The sequence below is a fragment of the Balaenoptera musculus genome, chromosome 3 (genome assembly GCF_009873245.2).
Source record: "Balaenoptera musculus isolate JJ_BM4_2016_0621 chromosome 3, mBalMus1.pri.v3, whole genome shotgun sequence".
Lineage (NCBI taxonomy): Eukaryota > Metazoa > Chordata > Mammalia > Artiodactyla > Balaenopteridae > Balaenoptera > Balaenoptera musculus.
In genome coordinates, this window is record NC_045787.1 from 168,596,002 (window position 1) to 168,617,419 (window position 21,418).

Genomic DNA, 21,418 nt, shown 5'->3' on the forward strand with positions numbered 1-21,418 from the left:
CTGCACGCGGGCTTTCTCTAGTTGAGGCGAGTGGGGGCTACTCTTCATTGCGGTGCGCGGGCTTCTCATTGTGGTGGCTTCTCTTGTTGCAGAGCACGGGCTGTAGAGTGCAGGCTCAGTAGTTGTGGCACACAGGCTTAGTTGCTCCGCGGCATGTGGGATCCTCCTGGACCAGGGCTCGAACCCATGTCTCCTGCATTGGCAGACGGATTCTTAACCACTGCGCCACCACAGAAGCTCCCTACTACTGTATTTTAAATTTCATTTATTGTATTCTTCAGCTCTGATTGGTTCTTCTTTATATTTTCTAACTCTTCATAAACATCCTTGCTGTGTTCATCATTCTTCTCCCAAGTTTGTTGAACATCTTTTTTTTTTTTTAACATCTTTATTGAAGTATAATTGCTTTACAATGGTGTGTTAGTTTCTTTTGGGAGGTCTGACGTCTTCTGCCAGCGTTCAGTAGGTGTTCTGTAGGAGCAGTTCCACGTGTAGATGTGTTTCTACTGTATCTGTGGGAAGGAAGGTGATCTCCGCGTCTTACTCTTCCGCCATCTTGCCCCTCCCCCTGTTGGATTCCTGAACATCTTTATGGTCATTACCTTGAATTCTTTATTCATTTGATTGCTTATCTCCACTTCACTTAGTTCTTCTTCTGGGGTTTTGTCTTGTTCCTTCATTTGGAACATATTCCTTCTTCTCCTCATTTTGTCTAATTCTCTGTGTCTATATCTATGTATTAGGTAGGTCAGTTTCATTTCCCAATCTTGTAGATGTAACCTTAATGTACGAGACAACCTATGGTGCCCAGACACAAACTCCCTTCTGGACATCTGAGTTATATGCTCTGGGGGTGCTCCCTAGGTGGGCTTATGGGTCCTTCTGTTGTGGTGAATCTGACCACTGTGGATTCACTCATAGGTGGGACTGTTCCCTGGCCTGTTTGGCTCTCAGGCTTTGCTGACCCACTGGTGGTCTGGGGCCGGGTCCTGGAGTGACTGGTTGCTCATCCCATGGGGGACTCAGGACAGGTGCCGGCCTGCTGGTGGGCTAGTAAGCCCCCAGAGCTTATAGGCTAGATGGAGGACCCCAAAATGGTGCTTTTCAGCAATGATGTCCTTGTGGTAAAACAAACTCCCCAAAATGACTGTTGCCAGCCAGCATCGGTGTCCTGAAAGGGAATCCCAGATGCCTCCTGCCTCTCTGAGATGTTCTCCAAGATCAGCAAGTGGGACTGAACCAGTCCTGCAGGGAGGCTAGGGCCTCATGGTCCGGCTTCCCATGGTGGAGTCTTGGGTTGCTGACCTCAAGCCCCAGATGTGAGGGTGGGGATGAAGGGCGAGGTCACCCCATGTCAAAGGTCACACGTCTGACAGAGCCTGGCCCTGCCTTGAACGTGGTGACGTCACTGTCTTTGTTCTTAAACAAAGGGCATAGACCCAGGGCGACCTTAAATTGGGCAGACCACTGGCCCAGGATGTCACCAGACCCCCATCCCATCCTGTCCAGTCCTGGCTCCCTGGGGAAACTGAATCAAGACACACACATTGTTAAAAAAAAAAAAAAAAAAGACACACATTTGGCTCCAGGAGGGTATGCCCATTCGGGACCAGGTTCAGCTCAGAGCCCAGGTGGGGGGTGGGCTGGTCAGCCACAGGTGTCCTGTTGACCTGTCACTGAAGAGGCAGGGGGCGGGTCTTGGGAAATTGTCCAATCAGAGCCCTCCGTGAGAGGGCGAGCCCAGAGCACCCTCCAATCAGAGCTGGGGGCAGGCCCGCTGGCACCCTGCGTGGACCTCGCTCTCGCCCAGCTGCTGTGCTCACCTGCCACGTGTGGTCCCGGGTGTACCGTCCCCATCGTTCTCACCTGCCCGGGCCGCGGGCCGCAAGGAGAATGCCCCTGAGAGGCAGGAGGGCTGGAAGCAGCCATGGACCCGGCCCTACCCCAGGGCTCACAATCCAAGTCTCCACCCTGCGCCGCAGGGTCAGGTACCGGCGTCCTGTCCGGACCTTACGCGGGGGTCCCGCCCCAGTCCTTTGCTGGGTAGTGGTCGGAGGGAGGATGGGACGACCACTGGTTGCAGGGTGGGGGTGGGGTGCGGTTCGTGTGGCTGCAGGGGACCCGCCCTGGACCTGACGGTTCTGCGTTCACTCTGATCACAGGTTTCAGCAAAGGTAGAATAATGGATCTTTTCCCAATTTCCTTCCACTTAGTGAAAACAAGTGTTTCATTTCTGTTCTTTGCCTCCTGGTGGGGACGCTGTTGTTTTGACTTGTGCTGTTCTGGGGCTTAGTTTGGGAATGCGGCTGGGGAAGGAGTCACACCCGGCACAGGCAGAAAGTCCTGCCAGCACCCAGGAGAAAGGGGCCAGGTGGCGGGAGGACAGGCGGGGTGGAAGCCGTGCTCAGCCTGGGCAAGGCTCCCCGTGCTGGGAGCTGCCCCTACCCCACCCCCAGTGTGAGTCAGGCCCTTGAGAACCTCAGACACACGGAGATCACATCGGGCCGTGCCTGGCACCTAACAGCCCCTTCCTAGCACAGGCAGCTAACCTGCAAAGTGCTGACAGGGCCCTGGCCTCCTCCAGGCCTGCAGGGACAGGAGGGAAGAGGCTCAGGACTGGAGATGCACTCCTGAGGTGTGGGGCCCCCCTGATACCCTGGGGATTCCACTTCCGGTCCCACCCTCTCTGCCCCCAGCCCTCCAGGGCTCCCACCTCCCTGGGGGGGGAGGGAAGCCCAAGTCCTCCCCTGTGGCCCGCTAGGCCCTGCATGACCTGCCCTGTCCCCTCCCTGTCCTCACCCCCTCCCTCTCTCCCCCTTTCCCCTGCCTTGCAAGGAGGGGCAGCCCTGCTCCAAGCTCCTGGTCACTCATTCACCTGCTTGCGATGTTCCTGGAGCCCCTGCCAGATCTCCTGGAACTGCAAAGGAACAACAGTGATCACACTGGGAGGTGGTCGATGGAAGTGGGCAGGAGTGCAGAACTGAATGCTGTGTGTGCTTCTCCCCAGCTGTGTGACCCTGGGCAAATCATGCTACCTCTCTGGTCCCTGCTCTCATCAAATGGGATACTACCTACCATACTCAAGAGTGGGAGGTAATTAGGGAGACCCCTGGTTTTCATTCTAGGTGTGAAGTGGAGGTCAAAGAGGGGCACAACTTGCCCCGGTCCCCTCCCTGCCCTCCCCTCCTCCCTCTCTCCCCCTCGCTCACTCTGCTTCAGACACACGGGCCTCCTCACTATTCCTCCAACACACCAGGCCCGGTCCTGCCCCAGGACCTTTGCACGGGCTGTGCCCTCTGCCTGAAACAGCCTTCCCTGTTCTCTCTAGGGTGGCAGGAACTCCTTATCTTCCATGTCTCACTGTGAACATCACTTCCTCCAAGAAGCCCTTCCTGACTACCTTAGCTCAAAATCTTGGCTCACTTTCACCCGTTCACCTTCTATTTTCTTTTAAGCACTTACATTTTGTGAATCTTGTTTCTCTATTTACTTATTTGTCTCTCTCCTTCCGTTAGAGCTGCCGGGTCCTGTGAGGTAACCACTAGTCAAATGTGGCTCTTTAACCTTCAATCAGTTAAAATTCAGCTCCTTACTGGAGCTCAGTAGCCACATGTGGCTGGCGGGTGCCATATTGGACCCTGTTGATAGAGAACATCCCTATCATTGAGTCAGATCCTGTCCCTCCCCTGCTCAAACACCCCCCAGGGCTCTCAGTCTCCCAGAGTCAAAGCCGAAGTCCTCAGGTGGGTTTTGAAGGCCCCACGGCGTCTTTAGCACCCCTCTGACTTCAGTCCCTTTATTCCAGCCACACAGGCCTCCCTGCTAGTCCTTGAACACTACCTCAGGTCCTTTGCTCAGGCTGATTCTTGCCTGAAACAATCTTTGCTGGGACAGTTGCAAAATGATCGTTTGAGCCCTGGAGAACTCCCCCAGGCTTGCCCGTGGGGCCCTTGGCTTTCGTCTCCTTAATTGTTTTAATGGTCCCATTGTCCCAGATTTGGCCAGTAGGAGCCCCTTCCAACTGGCTTCTGGGCTGTAGTGACAAGCCCCCATCATTTTGTGAGCACTGCCTGGCTTTCAGGCATAACTAGATGCCCCAGGATTACTGTCCCAGCCCTGGGATCATCTTTGTCAACATGCAGATTTCTGAGCTCAAGCCTGGTGCTTCTAGTTAGGGGATTCCTAGGAGAATGAGTAACTTTTTAAATTAAAAAAAAAAACCTTCCTGGTGGGTTAGGGTGGCAGGAAAACTAGGAGGGAGGTGGGTGCGATTATAAGGGCAACACAGGAGACCCTTGTGGTGATGAACATACTCTGTATCTTGACTGTAGATAAATGAACCCACCCAGGTGTTATAATTGTATAGAACTTAATACACACACACACACACACACACACACACACCCCTGAATAAAATAGATTGTATCAATGTTAAGATCCTGGTTGTGACATTGTACTATAGTTTTGCAAAATGTTACTACGGGGGAAAACTTGGAAAAATGTAGAAGAGATCTCTCTGAATTATTTCTTACAACTGCATGTGAATCTACAGTTCTCTCAATAAAAATTTTCAATTAAAAAAGAGACATACTGGGAATTCCCTGGCGGTCCAGTGGTTAGGACTCTGCCCAGTCACTGCTGAGGGCGCGGGTTCGATCTCTAGTCGGGGAACTAAGATTCCCAGAAGCCGCGCAGCGTGGTAAGAAAAAAAAAAAAGAGACATACTAACAGAAACGTAAGAAAATGGTTTCATGATGGGGATGCCAATAATATGAGAGGCCATGAAAAAAAAAATAAAAGAATACATGGGCTGCGGCTTCCAAGCAATGATCGTGTCGAGGTAAATGAATGAATTTCCCCTGTCACTGTCCAATCTGCTTTTCAGAAATAAATGTGAGATTAAAATTCAGGATGAAAAACAAAAAGAAAAAGTGTGACACAAAGAAGCAGCTTCATTTGGGACCCATTGCTTTCAACCACAAATAAGCTATTATAAAATTCCTTAAAGGGATGATCTTACCAGTTATATTCGTGGAAAACACAGCAATAAAACCAGAGATACAGGAAAACAAATGAAACCAAATGGTCACAGACAATTAAAATCGATCACTGATTTCTTTGATCACTGGTTGGCTATCTATATGCTTTCTAGTACAAACTAGGAAACTATTTGCGGGGGGAACTTTTTATTTTGATATAATTTCAAGCTTACAGAAAAGTTGCAAGATCAGTACAAAGAACTCCTGAATATTCCCTTCACCCAGTTTTCCCAACATTCATAGCTGGTCCCTTTTGCTTTTTGATTTTCTCTCTGTGTATATATACATACGTATATGTAAATTATTCATATTTCCCCCCTTAACTCTGGATGTAAATTGCATTCTGTGCCCCTGTAACCAAGCAGGACCCTATGGGAACTTTGCAGGACAAACCGCCCCCCCATGTCCTCCACCTTCCTCTTGTCTGTAAAAAAACCTTTAGCTTCCTAGGCCTTCCTTGAGTTCCTAAGAATAAATTCAATCAGAGAAGGGAGAAAATGCAGAAAGAAAGTAAAACAGCCAAGCAAGACGAAATAACAATGATTTAGCCATTAAAGTCAAGGACCTTCCGTTCCTCCTCAAGGGCTATAGATAATATTCTGAGTCATGTCCTTTGAGTTGTTTTGCAGATACTGAAACCCCCACTAGGTGGATGGAGTTAACTGCACGATGCCCACAAGCACGTAGACCCCAGACCAATTGGAACCAGAAGGTTTATGATGTTGATGCCTGATTACCTCACCACCAACCAATCAGAAGAACGTCCACCAGCTGATCACGCACACACAACCCCCTCTCTCACCCCATCTTTAAAACCTTTTCCCTGAAAACTACTGGGGAGTGAGTCTGGGGCTTTTGAGCACTAGCTGCCTGGACTCCTGGCTTGGCGCCTGCAATAAACATTCCCCTTTCCTTCACCACAACCCGGGTCAGTAAACTGGCTTTACTGGCCGCACGTGAGCAGACCCAGTTTGGTTCGGTAACATCCCCTTTATCCTGCAATACTTCAGTGGCTGCTCCGAAACAGCCAACTAGGAGGTTTTGCTAGTGAAAGGGCGCCCTCTTGTGGTCACTATTTTTCTCCACTGAACGCTTTCTTTGTATATTGTGGATACAATTACTTGGTCAGTGTCTGTTGCACAAATATCTTCTTGTGGCTTGCCTGCTTGCTTTCTTCACAGTGCCTTTCAATGAGCAAATGTTTAAAAATTTAATGGCCTACTTGATCTTTCCTTTGTGTGTATTTGCCACATTTTGTATCCTAGCTAAGAAATCTTTGCCTAACCCAAGGTCACAAAGATTGTTTTTAAATATTTATTTATTTATTTGGTTGCGCTGGGTCTTAGTTGCGGCACATGGGCTCCTTAGTTGTGGCATGCATGTGGGATCTAGTTCCCTGACCAGGAATGGAACCCGGGCCCCCTGCACTGGGAGCGCAGAGTCCCAACCACTGCGCCACCAGGGAAGTCCCAAGATTTTTCTCCTGTGTTTCTTCCAGATGTTTTAGAGTTTTATCTCTTACATTCAGTTCCATGATTCACTCTGAACTGACTTGTGTATACTATATTATGATGAAGTTATCGTTTCTGAATCGACAGACATACCCTTAAAAAGAAGACCTATAAGAATTTTCAATTCTCCCAAAATTGAGCCTGTTAATTTAATGCAAATAAGCCAGCTGCAGCCCATCCTGGACACCATCCACTGCACATCTGAGCTTCTCCAAGTGCCTGAGATGACAGTTCACAGCCAGGAACTGCTCGCAGAGCCCCCAGGCCTGCCCCAGCCTCACCTCAGTCACCCTGGCAGCCCTCCCTGTACTAGAAGCATCCCGCCTAGAACCTGGAAAAAGGCTGGAGATGGGTCCCTAAAAGGGGAGAGGGGGCGGTTAGGGCAGGGCAGAGGCTTCTCTGTGTGTGATTGGAATCAAACAGCTGTGCAGGGCCCTGGGGAGGCAGCAGAAGCAGCAGGTACTCACAGCCTCTCCCCTGTCCACACTGGGATACATTATATTTATTATATATGCTCTTTATATGGTTAATTTTTGTCCCTCCCCACTGGAATCTAAGAAGGATGAGGGCAAGGATTTTTGTGTTCGTTTACTGCTGTCTTCCCCCGTTCAGACAATAGAGTCTGGAATACAGAGATGCTTAATGAGCATTTTTTTTGAGGAATCCACATGCATTTTTCCCGGGTACACCCAATACAAATACATACATAGGTACAAAAGTGAAAACATGAGCTAGGTCGCCATCCAGTGGCCACCATAGGATATCACAAGGCATATATTAGTAACAAAAGCAACACGTAGAGAAATGAATAAAATATGACCCCATTTCCCCAAGAAATAAGAGACTTTCAGGGGAGAAACATTCCAACAATGGGAATGTCTTTTTATATGGGTGTGTTAGCATGAGGAACATGTTTGGAGAGATAAGCATTTATTGCTTATGTGAGCGGCCATTGCTTATCAGAGTAAACTGGGCGCTCAGGGATTAGCGGGAGGCCGCGCCCCCAGTAGCGTCCCTGGGCTCCTTAGCCGATAACCACGCCCACGTAGGCGGATCCCTCCTTAACCGCGCCCAGGAATTTCGGTTTCTGGAATGACCTAGAGGGGAGAGGCTGGACCTTGGGCCCAATCACGTCCCGCGGGGGAGGGGACTCGCCCTTCTCTGCTCGGCTATTGAAGGATGTTGTTGGCCCGCCCCTCCTCGGGGCTCCACCAGTCCCAAGCCGAGGGCTTGCCTCCTTTTCCGCTCCCGACAGTCCTGGAGCCGGAAGCGGGAGCGGCGGTCGGGGAGTGGTCGCCGGGTACTGTGGTTTCCCTTCCGCGCCAGCCTATTTCTCGGGAGGTAGGTTTTTCCTGTGTCCACCGGAGGTCGTGGCCCCGCGTCTGCTCGTCGGCCGAGGCTGGAGGAGTGGCGGGCGGCGGTGGGAATGGGTCAGAGGGCGGGGCACAGTTCCAAGAGTAGGGGGCGGGGTCATTAAAAGCGCGAATTCCCGGGTCCCGCCCAGGTGGAGGCCGGTGGGATGGGACTGAGCCCCGGGGGGTTTGGTTGGCGCGGGACCTTCTGACCCCCTGGGCCTTAGGACCCGGATCGGACTCACTGTAGGATTTTGGGGAAGGGTGGGTGTAGGTGAGATGTAAGTGCAGCCTGGTTTCCATTGGCTCAGAGCAAAACTGAGCTCCGTGCAGAGGGGTCAGCGTTGGGTCTGGACGGCGACGTGGACCCAGGCCCTGTTTCCTTGGGAACCGCAAAGATAAGATGCCTGTGGATTGTATGTCCGGAAACCCCTTATCTGAGCCCTGCACCTGGGTGGAGATGGAGACAGATTCTTGGTATCCAAGGGAATTATGTTTGACAGGCAGGAGAGGGACGTTGTCTTCCTTCTGATAGGACTTCGGTCAGAAGGTGTGCTTTTAATGGACAGAGTATTCAGCGAGGTAGACGGCAATGGCTCAAAAGGGAGCTGTTTTGACACTTTACAGCTGTAGCGTGTTCTGGGAGGATACGTTTCCTGCTAATTTTGCTGTCTTCATCCGCCCTCCCAGCATGATGAATGACAGGGCCGGTACTTTCTCAGCTGATTTTTACTCTCTCGTATCCCGTGAGACCTTCTGCTCAGCTGGGCGCCAGTCGTGAGAGCCTCAGTCAGCTCTCCGGTGATAGTAGGCAGGTTGCTAAGCCTCTCAGAGCCTCAGTTTCCACATCTCTAAATTGAATGCTGGTACGTAACAGTACCTGCATTTAGCAAGTGAAGAGTGTGATGTAAATCATCTGTCTAGAGCAGTGATTTTTCAACCCTGGGGCAGTTCCCCCCCCCCGGGGACACTTGACAATATCCAGAGACATTTTTGTACCACCTGGGGGGTGGAGGTGGGGTGCTACTGGCATCCAGTGGGTGGAAGCCAGGGATGCTTCTCAACACCCTGCCCTGAATGGGGCCGCACTTACAACTAAAGTTATTTAATAGTGCAGATATGGAGAAACCCTGTTTAGAGTGAGTGATGCATGATGTGGAGTAGACAGTCATTAGATACCATGATATCGTTATTATTCTATTGGTAAATTTTCACAGAGAAATGATTGTCTTCCAGATCCAAAGTAATTCCTTAATCTTAACAAAACACCATTTCTATATTTGCTTTTTTTTTTTTTTTTTAAACTTTGGTTTTATTTATTTATTTATTTTTATGGCTGTGTTGGGTCTTCGTTTCTGTGTGAGGGCTTTCTCTAGTTGCGGCAAGCGGGGGCCACTCTTCATCGCGGTGCGCGGGCCTCTCATTATCGCGGCCTCTCTTGTTGCGGAGCACAGGCTCCAGACGCGCAGGCTCAGTAGTTGTGGCTCACGGGCCTAGTTGCTGCACAGCATGTGGGATCTTCCCAGACCAGGGCTCGAACCCGTGTCCCCTGCATTGGCAGGCAGACTCTCAACCACTACGCCACCGGGGAAGCCCCTATATTTGCTTTTTAATGAAATAATTCAATGAAGCGTACACAAGCAATATACAGATTTTAACACTTAGCCATATTTGCTGCACACATTTGTAAAACAGTATGGATATTTCTCTCCCTCCCTCCCCAGAGGTAGCCATTTCTAATTTGACATGTAGTCTTGTAGTTTATGTGTATATAGGCTTTTTAAAAACGTGTGTGCCCTTAAACAACACATGGTAATTTTTGTGTGTTTTTAAAAACTGCCATAACAGCATCCTACTGTTAGGATTCATCGCCAGCTTTTTTTCTTTTCCTTCAACGTTATTTTTGAGATTTAGTTTTTATACACCAGGGTTTCTGAAATTCAGCACCGCTGACGTTCAGGACCAGATCATTCCTTTTTGGGGGTCTTTTCTGTGCACTGTAGGGTGTGGACCAGCATCCCTGGTCTCCTTGCACCAGATGCCAGTAGCAGCCCCTCCGCAGTCAGTCGTGAGGTTCAAAACTGTCTCCAGACACTGCCGGGGGTCCCCCCAGGGAGCAAAATTGCCCTTAGTGGAGAACAAGTTTATACAAAATGATGTAATTAGTTCCTTACATCTGCCTTGTATATACTATGACTTACTTAACCATATTCTTGTTGACGGTGTTTTGGTCTATTTTCTCAATGTTTCACTTTTGTTACCCACTCAGGTCCTTGGAGTCTGTAATCAATAGAAATTGATAAGAGACCAGAGGAGAAATTCAGGAAAGGCTTCTTTGGGACTCGCTGTGAGGGAGTGAAAACAAGCAACAGGTGCCCTTGCTCGCTCTCCGAGGGGGTTGGATGGTTCCGTAAATGGGGTGAGGCGGGGGCAGACCTGGGTCGGGCCGGAGGGGTGGCTGGGGTGGTCTGTCCCCCACTGCCGGTGGTGCTGTGTGCGGGGATCGTGCACAGGACCCTGCTTTTCCTCCGGCACCTCAGAAATGGCAGTTGTGTTTTGGCCTTTTCCTATCTTATGTTCTTAATTGTCCCCGCTGGGCATGTTTGCAGTTATTTTTAGTCCCTTAGAGTGAGTTTGTATCCTGTTGCAGGAGAAGATGTTTGTCCAAGGGCAAGTGCAAGCACTGCAGTAAAGGGTCCCAGCCTACCTCACTTTCACACACACCACCCATCCTTGCCCTTAAATCCTGTATGCAGCTGTGACAGTGGTCCAGAGAGGCGGTGCACAATCACAAGATCATTAACAGTTTGGTGACACAATTTTTATCGAGCCCCATGTTTAAAAATCACGACTTACGTGGAACACTTGTGTGATTTGTGTCGCTAAGTGAACAAATTCTCCGTGTGAAAAATTGGGCAAAGTATGGTACCAAACGGTATACTGTGAAAAGAGGTCCCATGCCAGTCCCCATGTCACTTGGTTGGGCCCATTGAAAGCCATCAGAATTTCCAGGTGCTCGTGGGGTTTTCAGATCTCTGCCTGTATCAACGTGTGATCTTCTGTAAGCCCAAACAACCATTGACGTGTACATTTTAAATTGTAATGGAAACTGCCAGATTGTCGTTGGAATGGCTCCCAGGGTCTGAGAAGGGCTGTTTCTCACCCATTCTGGCCAATAGCTCTGAAGTTCATGGTCACATGGAAGGGTTGAGTCAGCCCTCAGTTGTGTTAGCTGGGTTCACCTTACCTAAGCTAGCTTTGCATCTTTTTGAAGTTTCCTTCTATGGCAAGATTCCCTGGCCAGGTTTTGCAGAGCTCACTTTTGCTAAGAAGATTCGATTCTTCTGTCAATTTTAGTCCACAGTTCTTTTTTTCCTACCATGTCTGACTTCTCAGAGTGAATTCTGGAAATTTTCAGTGTCCTGCACGCTGTGGTTTTTCTGTTGTTTTTCTTTCACAGAGGCACGTGCTCTCCAATATGATAGCCAGTAGCCACATATCTTGTTTTTATTTAAAGAGTTTAGTGTGTATTTTTTAAAAAACAGCTTTATTGAACTATAACTCACATACCATACAATTCACCATTCAAAGTGTACACTTTAGTGGCTTTTCGTATTCACAGAGTTGTACAACCGTCATCACAGACATTTTTAGACTATCTTCACTACCTCAAAAAGAAACCCTATACCTTTTACCTATCACCCCCTATCTCCCCAACCCCTACCCCAGCCCTAAGCAACCACTAATCTACCTTCTTTCTCTATAGATTTCCTTCTTTGGGGTATTTCATATGAATAGAATCATATAGAATGTGGTCTTTTACAATTGGCTTCTTTCATAATGTTTTCATGGTTCATCCATGTTGTAGCCTGTGTCAGAATTTCCTTCCTTTTTAAGGCTGAATAATATTCCCGTGTAAGGATGGACCCCGTGTTTATCCATTCATCTGCTGATGGACACTTGGGTGGCTAACACCTTTTGGCCATTGTGAACATTTGTGTACAAGTATGTGTTTGAAGCCGTTCTCAACTCTTTTGCTAGATCCCTAGGAGTGGAATTGCTGGGTCATGTGGTAACTATATGTTTACTCACTTGAGGAACTGCCAGACCTTCTTCCACAGCAGTACACCATTTTACATTCCCACTAGCAGTGAATGAGGATTCTGATTTCTCCACATGTCACCAAGCCTCGTTGTTATTTGACTTTTTGATTCCAGCTGCCTTAGTGGGTGTGAGTGATACCTCGTCGTGGTTTGGGTTTGCATTTCCCTGGTGGCTCATGGTGTTGAGCAGCTTTTCATGTGTTTATTGGCTCCCTGTGTATCTTTCTTGGAGAAATGTCTCCTTAGCTCCTTTGCCCACTTTTATTGGATAACTTATCTTTTTATTCTTGAGTTGTAGGAGTCTTTAAAAATCCATTCTAGATACAATTCCCTTATCAGATATATGATTTCCAATTATTTCCTCCTATTCTGTGGATTGGCTTTTCACTTTCTAGATCATGTAAACACATCCCCAGCCTTGCCCCAACCCCTGTTCAGTCACCCTGGGTGAGCCCTTCAGCACCAGAAGCATTCCTTCTAGAACCTGGAAAAGGTTGGGGCTGGCTCTCTGGGGAGGTGGGGTGTGGGTGAGGTGGGGGTCAGGGCAGAGCGGAGGCTTCCCTGTGTGTGATGGGAATCAAACAGCTGTGCTGGGCCTGGGAGAGGCAGCAGAGGGACAGGTGCTCACAGACACTCCCCTGTTCCTTACCTGTGTACTGTGCCCTTGACGTGTGCCCCCATACTGGGATATATTATATTTATTATATATGCTATTTGTTAATATGGTTATTTCCTGTCCCTCCTCACTGGAATCTAAGAAGGGTAAAGGATTTTTGTGGTCATTTACTACCGTACTGTCCAGTTCAGAGAACAGTCTGGGACATAGGAGATGCTTAACAAGTATTTATTAGAGGAATACACCGCATTTTTCTTTGTGCGCACACAAAAAGTCTTTGTAAGGTTATACAAAATGCTGGTGACGGTGTTTGTCTTGAGGGAGGGCTCTTGGGGGATGCGGTATTTGGATTGAGAGGATCTTTTTATTGACAGTGAACTGCCACAAAAAGTCCTTAACCTTCAAAGAGTTAGACCCTGTGCTTTGGTTTGGGCCGATTATCATATTTATTATTTAGTAAAAGAAAAAGATATAGTTGCACAAAAGTGTGTATGAAATGATCCCACTTTTGGAAAAAATTAGAAACATCATAAGAAGAAAATCCTAAATATGGGTGTATCGTTTGACAGCCTTATAAGCATGAAGAAAAGTAAACAGGATTTCCCTGTTCTGGACGTTTCACGTAAATGGAGTCACACACTATGTGTCCTTTTGTGTCTGGCTTCTCTCGCTGAGCATCTGTTTTCAAGTTCTGTCCACATACCACGTGTCAATGCTTCATTCCTTTTCAAGACAGAATAATATTCTACTGTGTTGATGGCTCACATTGGGTTTATCCACCCATCTCTTGATGGACACTTGAGTTGTTTCCACCTTTCAGTTGTGAATAGTACTGCAGTGAACACTGATACACAAGTATCTGTTTGAGTACTTGTTTTCAATTCCTTTGGATATATTCTGTTGACCTAAAACAATAAAACAGCAAAATGGGTTTATTTGGGAACAGCAAAATTGCAATCCCGGACTTGTAATTTATGGTGAGCCACAGGCAAGTCTGGAGGACAGAAGAGAACAGGATTCTTCTATAAAGGAGAAGGGGGAGTTGGGAGGGGCTGTTATAAACAGAGTCCATTGGAGGAAACTGGGGGTTCAGAGTGCAGTGGTTTTTCCTTGGCTGAGTGCTGACGGTCTCTCATTGGCTGGGCTGTTGCCAGGCAAGGAGAAATTCTTCCTCCCCCTGCTGAGTAGTAAAGTAGTAACTTTCCTGCGAGAGATGCAAAGATATGTCTCTTCCTATTGAGTTAGAAAGGCTTAAGAGCTCCCCCTTCTGGCCTCCCGAAATTTTAAGTGAGGATTTTGTTTATTTTCACAATACCTAGGAGTGGAATTAATGGATCATATGCTAATTCTCTTTAACTTTTTGAGAAACCACCAAACATTTCCACAGCACCTGCCCCATCTTACACTCCCACTAGAAGTGTACAGGGGTTCCAATTTCTCCACCTGCTCACCAGTGCATTACTCAAGGCTTTTTTTATTTTCTATGTCCTGATGCTCTGACAGCCGCGGCCTCAATGACCCTAGAGGGATCTGCCCCTCCCAGGGGTGGCCAATCCCTAGACAGTAAACAACTCACCTGTGAGTTCACCTTTCACACACAAACCAGCCAGTGCAGAGCTGCATCCCAACCCCTCCTCTACGGGGCTCCCACTCTCGGGGCCATTGTCCCCCTGTCCTAGTCACCCCAGCAGCTCCTCCTCCCCAGAGCCCTGGAATCATGCAAACTAGCCGATCCTGAGCCTGCTCACCCTGCCTGCCGGCTCCTTCCCCAGGGAACCGCAGTAAAGCTTCTTGCTCACATTCCCCCTTCATCCCCCTGCCTCCTGAGCATGCCTGGTGCTTCCCTGTCTGGCCCTGTGTGCCCCCTCCCCTGGGGGAGGTCTGTGAGAACACATTATCTTTTCAGTGGCACTCACCTCCTAGACTGCTGGCCTCGCCATAGCTGAATAATAATAATCCCTGCATCTCAAAACAGCCAAGACTTGTTATGTTCCATTTTTTAAATTATAGCTTAATGAAATCTATTTTATCTTTTTTTTTTCTTTTGTAGCTCATGCTTTCTGGGTTCTATCTAATAATTCTTTGTTCCAAGAACTCAAGGATAGACCCTAATGTTTCCTTCTCAAAGGTTTGCATTTCACAGATGGGCCAACAGGCACATGAAAAGCTGCTCAACATCACTAATTATTAGAGAAATGAAAATCAAAAATACAATGAGGTATCACCCCACACCAGTCAGAATGGCCATCATCAAAAAATCTACAAACAATAAATGCTGGAGAGGGTGTGGAGAAAAGGGAACCCTCCTACACTGTTGGTGGGAATGTAAATTAGTACAGCCACTATGGAGAACAGTATGGAGGGTCCTTTATTATTTTTTAAAATATTTATTTATTTGTTTTTATTTTGCTGCACCAGGTCTTAGTTTCGGCACAAGGGATCTTTGTTGCGGCATGCGGGATCTTTAGTTGTGGCATGCAGACTCTTAGTTGCGGTATGCATTCGGGATCTAGTTCCCTGACAGGGGATGGAACCCGGGCCCCCTGCATTGGGAGCACGGAGTCTTAACCGCTGGACCACCAGGGAAGTCCCTGGAGGTTCCTTTAAAAATGAAAAATAGAGTTACCATATGATCCAGCAATCCCACTCCTGGGCGTATAACTGGAAAAGACAAAAAAAACTCTAATTTGAAAAGATACATGCACTCCATTGTTCACAGGAGCATTATTTACAATAGCTGAGACATGGAAGCAACCAAAGTGTCCATTGACAGATGAATGGATAAAGAAGATGTGAGATTATATATATATATATATGATGTGGTGTGTATATATATACACACACACACACATATACATATACACCTTCACAGTGGAATACTCCTCAGCCATAAAAAAAGAATGAGATAATGCCATTTGCAGCAACATGGATGGACCTAGAGATCATCATACTAAGTGAAGTAAGCCAGACAGAGAAAGACAAATACCATATGATATCACTTGTATGTTGAATCTTAAAAAATGATATAAATGAACTTATTTACAAAACAGAAATAGCCTCACAGACATAGAAAACAAACTTACGGTTACCAAAGGGGAAAGGTGGTATAAATTAGGAGTTTGGAATTAACAGATACTACTATATATGAAATAGATAAACAACAAGGTCCTGCTCTATAGCACAGGGAATTTTATACTCAATAAATTTGTAATAACCTATAAGGAAAAAGAATCTGAAAAAGAATATAGATAGATAGATATGTATAACTGAATCACTTTGTTGTACACCAGCAACTAAAACTATTTACAACTGTAGTTGTAAATCAACCGTACTTCAATAAATAAAAAGCTTTGTACTTTAGCTTTTACATTTAGATCTATAATCCATCTCAAAATAATTTTTGTTTATAGTGTGAAATTGGGATTAGAGTTTATTTTTATATGGATTTCCAGGTGTTCCAGAACCATTTCTACCTTGAGTTGCCTTTTGGCAAAATTAATTGAGCATATATGTAGGGTCTACCACTGGATTTTTAAATTCCATTCCATTGATTGATTCAACTGTCCTTATGGCAATACAACACTGTCTTGATTACTAGATGTATTAATTTGCTTGGGCTGCCATAGCAAAATACCACAGACTGGGTGGCTTAAACAACAGAAGTTCATTTTTCTTCCAATTCTAGAGGCTTAGAAGTTCAGACTTCTAAGGTCCAGGTGTCAGCAGTGTTGGTTCTTTCCGAGGCCTCTCCTTGGCTTGTAGTTGGCTGTATTCTCCCCTTCTCCCCGTGTCCTCACGTGGTTGTCCTTCTGTGTGTGTGTGTGTGTGTGTGTGTAACCTAATCTCTTCTTATGAGGACACCAGTCAGATTGGAGTGGTGTTGGAGTAAAATGAGGATTAGGGGAATTCCCTGGCGGTCCAGTGGTTAGGACTCAGCACTTTCACTGCCCAGGCCCCAAGTTCAATACCCAGTCGGGGAACTAAGATCCCAAATGCCTCGGGGCATGGCCAGAAAAAAAAAAAAAAAAGGTTGGGAAAAGAATAAAATGAGGATTAGGATCTCATTTTAACCTAATCACCTTTTTAAAGATCCCCGTCTCCAAATATAGTCACATTCTGAGATGTTGGGGGGTCAGGGCTTTAACAAATGAATTGGGGGGCGCACAATTCAGCTCTGCTGACACTAAACACTATCCTTATACTAAAATTCATAGAACTGCACACTGAAAGAATTAAATCAATTTTACTGTTTAATACTCTAAAAATAAAAAAAAGAAGATGCAACAAACGGTTTGTGTTGGATCTTGGTTAGGACAACCAGCTGTAGAGAACACTTGGGGATAATTAAAGGAAATGAAGATACAGGCTATTGTCAACTAAAAATGCACAACCTAAAAGTTGAGAGTTATATTTTATTCGGCGGACATTCGTAGGACTTCAGGCCCGGGAGACGGCATCTCAAATAACTCTGAGAGACTGCTCTGAAGAGGAAGGGGGGAAGCCAGGATATATAGGAGTTTTTAAAACAAAAGCAGGTAGAACAGAAAATGAAACAGAAAATGAATTTTTCTAATTATAAGTAAAATGGTCAACGGTATAGAAGTTTATAGTTTTTTACTTCAACTCAAGTTGGAGGGTTTTTTTTTTTTAATTTCTGTGAACTTTATTGACCCTCGCATGATACAGACCCTGTGCTTAAGAACACACCTTGCAGCACTCCCCAGTTATTGCTGTATTTTATAGCAGAAATACACAAGCCATGTTTAAGGAAGAAAATATAAAAATGCTTATAAATAGACCTATGTTTTGCCGAAGGAAAGGTACAAAATGCCACATTCAAACTAAATGCTTCAAATGACCAATTGAAGGGGCTTCCCTGGTGGCGCAGTGGTTAAGAATCCGCCTGCCAATGCAGAGGACACGGATTCGATCCCTGGTCTGGGAAGATCCCACATGCCGCAGAGCAACTAAGCCCATGTGCCACAACTATTAACCCTGCGCTCTAGAGCCCGCGAGCCACAACTACTGAGCCCACGTGCTGCAACTACTGAAGCCCGTGCACCTAGAGCCCGTGCTCTGCAACTAGAGAAGCCACCGCAATGAGAAGCCCCACGCACTGCAACGAAGAGTAGCCCCTGCTCGCCGCAACTAGAGAAAGCCCGTGGGCAGCCAAATATAAAAAAATTAATTTTTTAAAAAAATCAGCTGATTTTCTTTGTCTACAGAAAGTAACAAACCAGGAGAGATTGTAGGGGGAGGTGACCCACTTTCAAAAGCCTGTCAAAGCACATCTTCCCCCAGAAGCTTCATCAACAGAAGACGTTTCCAATAAACTCAAAAGAGTAATTTGCCGCTTTACCTGGGAGACAGCGCTGTGTTGTTACCGTCCAGTGACTGCAGGGCATCTACTAACTATTCACACCACCTCACTTAGCTGGGATCCCACCTACCAATGAGCGTAACCATCACTCATATTAGACTCTGGCGTCAGCGTCAAGTCTTGAAACCACTGTCCATTTGCAAATCTGAAGAACTCTAGATCAGAAAGCTGCTGTCTACTCTGGCACTCTCAAGATCAGACAAGCAGCACGCCTTGGGGAACACTGCTCCATTTCGTTGATTCTTTCTCCAGCAGTGGACAAAACTGATCTTTGGCTTATGCCTCACATAGGGAAACAAACAGCTCCCTCATACAGAATACTCTCCGAAACACAAAATGAAATATTCTCAATTTTTATTGTTCAAGTTAAACTTGCACACTAGCAATTCGGTTCTATTTCCCCTAACAAAAATGTACCCCTTATAGAAATTAATAACAACCCAAATCTACTTTTCATTAAAAAAATCACGACAATTTTAAGAGTTTAAAAACTAGCTCCATTCCATTAACAAACCAAAACAATAACCACCCCTCAGACGTCTCTAGCTCAGGCCTCTGTCCTCTCCCTGTAACTCCCAGGCCAGTAGGCCAGCAGATAACTGACCTTCCATCCTCAAGTTTACCCAGTAACTTTGCTTCCAAAAAGTCTTTGTATTCCACCTCAAGAACTGCTGCTCCAACAAGAGATGACAACGATTCGTATCAACAAATAAAAAAAAGTCACACGTAGTCAAATCAGTCAAGAATCGCTGCAAGAACTATTTCCCATTCCAGAAACCCAGATGTTATTAACCACCTTGGCAAGCAAGACCCTGCCACAAGCCAAGAAGAATACAGACACCTGGCTGACAAACTGGCGGACACCAGCTCCTTTAAGAAAACCAAACAACCTTCCCTCGAGGTCCCCGGGAAGAAAAGTTTTACCAATCAGCAATATTCATGAAGGGTATTTTCTGAAATGAGCAGTCATATGAAATGCTATTAAGTGTTTTGGCCTAATGTAATCAGAATATTAAGAGTTTTCAGGTCCAGTGAAAACTTATTTAAGCTTTTCTTGCTTTTTCTTATGTCAGTTAAAATAGTTCAGTTGCTTTAGGGATATCACAGCCTTTTTGTATTTCAGAATTTTCCAGCGACACACTAAACGGATCTAAAAAACATTTCCTTGCAGTGTAAAATGCACACCTGAGAATTGTGGCATCTCACAACTGTGGATGTGCTGAGACGAGTTCTGCACGCCCGTTGGGGCCTCGGGGTCCGACTTCCCACGGGGGAAAGGTTCCTGGGCCTTGGGTTGCTGATCTCAAGCCCCAGAGGCGGGGGAGGGGACGAAGGGAGGGGCTTTCCCGTGTCAAAGGTGAACCTGCTTTGCACGTGGTGATGTTAACTGCGAGTCTTTGTTTTTAAAGGGAACATTTCCACAGTGACTTCGGCCCTTGCAGTGTCCCGCCTTTTCTCATCCTCACTCCGGATATGGAGCGATCCGCGGGAAAACTGAGTCTGGACTACCAGGTGCAGGAGGAGAACACAAGGGAGCCGCCCAGCTGTGGGCAGATGCCACAGGGTCTGCCAAGCAGGGAGCCCAAGTCCCAGGCGAGCGGATCAGCTATGCGCGTCCCTGTGGCCTGTCACTCAGGAGTAGGGGCGGGGTCTGGTTGAAATGTCCAATCAGCGGCGACTGGGCGGGGTCAGGCCAACCAGCACAGAGTAGGATGGGGCGAGGAGGATTGAGCGTGGGGGCGGGGCAAGGATTACCGTCCAATCGGCCGGGGGCGGGCGCAATTTCGGCTCCTAGGGAGAGGCTGTCCGCCCTCTGCTGCGCTTGTGCGCACGCCGAGCTCGTGCGCGCCTGCCCCACGCAGCCCCAGGTGTACGTTCCACATCGCTCTCACCTGCCCAAGTCTCGGGGCCGCTTGCAGGACGCCGGGCAGAGCTCAGAGCGAGGCGGAGATGGTGAGTGCCCGAGCCGGGGCCGGAGACCAGGAGGGGCTGGTTCGAACCGGCAAGGAGCCCACTGGAAGCTGACGGGGTCCCAGGTCTCCCTCCCCACTCCCCCTGCTAGTCTCCACCTCAATAAGCCCTCCGCCCCGGGGTGAGGTCTTGGCGTCTTGTACCGTCCCCACGCGGGGGTCCCTCCCCGAGTCCTTTGCTGGGTGGGGTCGGAGGGAGGACAGGACTTGGGGAGGGCGGTTGGGGTGGCTGTAGGGGACCTGCCCTGGACCTGACGGTTCTGCTTTCACTCTGGCCTCAGTTTTCAGTAAAGGTAAAATAACGGACCCTTTCCCCCTCTCCTTCCACTTAGATAGTAAGTTCCTCAGGTCTGCTCTTGGTCTCCTGGCGCGGAGCGTGTTTTCGACTCGTGTTGTTCTGGGAAGGGTCTCAGGAATGTCCTGTCTTCCACTGCAGTTGTGGGGAAAATGCAGAAAGTTCTCTGGAATTAATTGAAGAAACCTCAGCTAAAGTTGGAGTGGAAATGGGCCTATAGGGAGAGCTCTCGGCGTCCCCCTACCTCTCCCCAAGCTTCATCAATTAATCCAAACAGGTGGAGACCTCCCTCTACATCGCCAACCGGAAGGCGCATCTTACTACCCAGCAGAATGAAGAAAACCTCTCTGGGCCAGGACAGCCCAGCCACTGAGAAGCCTCCATATTTTGGACGCCCAGCTCCTCCAATGGACTCCTCGGTTATTACAGCCGCTCCAAACTACTCCTTCTCCCTTAATAGTAAGCGCCCCTTCATTATTCTCTGGATTTGCCGGTGGTCCGTCATAGATTGCAATTACTCCCTCTATTCCTGAACTCACTTTTGCTGGTAAGGTAAGTGGCTATTACATTGTTAAACTTGACAGTACACTGAAATAAGGTCGACAAAGAGGCGGATTCATGTCTTTATAAAAATAATAGTGACTCTTCCATACAAGGTACAGCGTTCCTGACGCTCTGGTCCTGTTCCATTTCCTGTTAACGCATGGCATTCAGATTAATGAAAATTCTGTAAAATGTGACCTGTAAAAGCAACTAGTGTTCAATTCTGATTAATTTACAAACAGTGTGTTACCGTGAGGGTATTAGCTGATAACTGTTACCAACCTGGGTTCTTGGAGCCCTTAATCAGTAGAAATTGATCAGGCCAGGTGAGGAGTTCAGGCAAGGCTTTATTGAGGTTCCTGCTACAGCACGAGGGAGCGAGAACAAGTAACTGGTGCCTTTGCTGGATCCAGGAGGAGGGGCGGGCTGGTCCCTTAAACCGGGTGAGGGTGAGGGTAGGTGGGTGGGTCGGGCCGGAGGGGTGGCTTAGATGGTCTGGCCACCCCCTTGGTGGTGCCGTGTGCGGGGGTCATGCACAGGACCCTGCTTTTGCTCCCGTACCTCGGAAGTGGCAGTTGGGTTTTGGCCTTTTTGTATCTTGGTCTTAAT

General features: G+C 47.5%; 1 protein-coding gene and 1 long non-coding RNA gene across 2 annotated transcripts in view; both read left to right on the forward strand.

Moving 5' to 3' along the window:
• Positions 1-6,113, forward strand: part of LOC118892648 (zinc finger protein 28 homolog) — a 29,543-nt gene extending 23,430 nt beyond the window's left edge. The window contains exon 5 of the mRNA XM_036847388.1: positions 5,669-6,113. Coding sequence (XP_036703283.1) covers positions 5,669-5,772 — 104 coding nt within the window. The 3' untranslated portion in view covers positions 5,773-6,113. The remainder of the gene's footprint in view (positions 1-5,668) is intronic.
• Positions 6,114-7,823: 1,710 nt separating this feature from the next.
• Positions 7,824-21,418, forward strand: part of LOC118891902 — a 43,120-nt gene continuing 29,525 nt past the window's right edge. The window contains exons 1-4 of the long non-coding RNA XR_005019200.1: positions 7,824-7,891; positions 10,172-10,274; positions 19,411-19,513; positions 20,544-20,725. This is a non-coding gene — a long non-coding RNA (uncharacterized LOC118891902). The remainder of the gene's footprint in view (positions 7,892-10,171; positions 10,275-19,410; positions 19,514-20,543; positions 20,726-21,418) is intronic.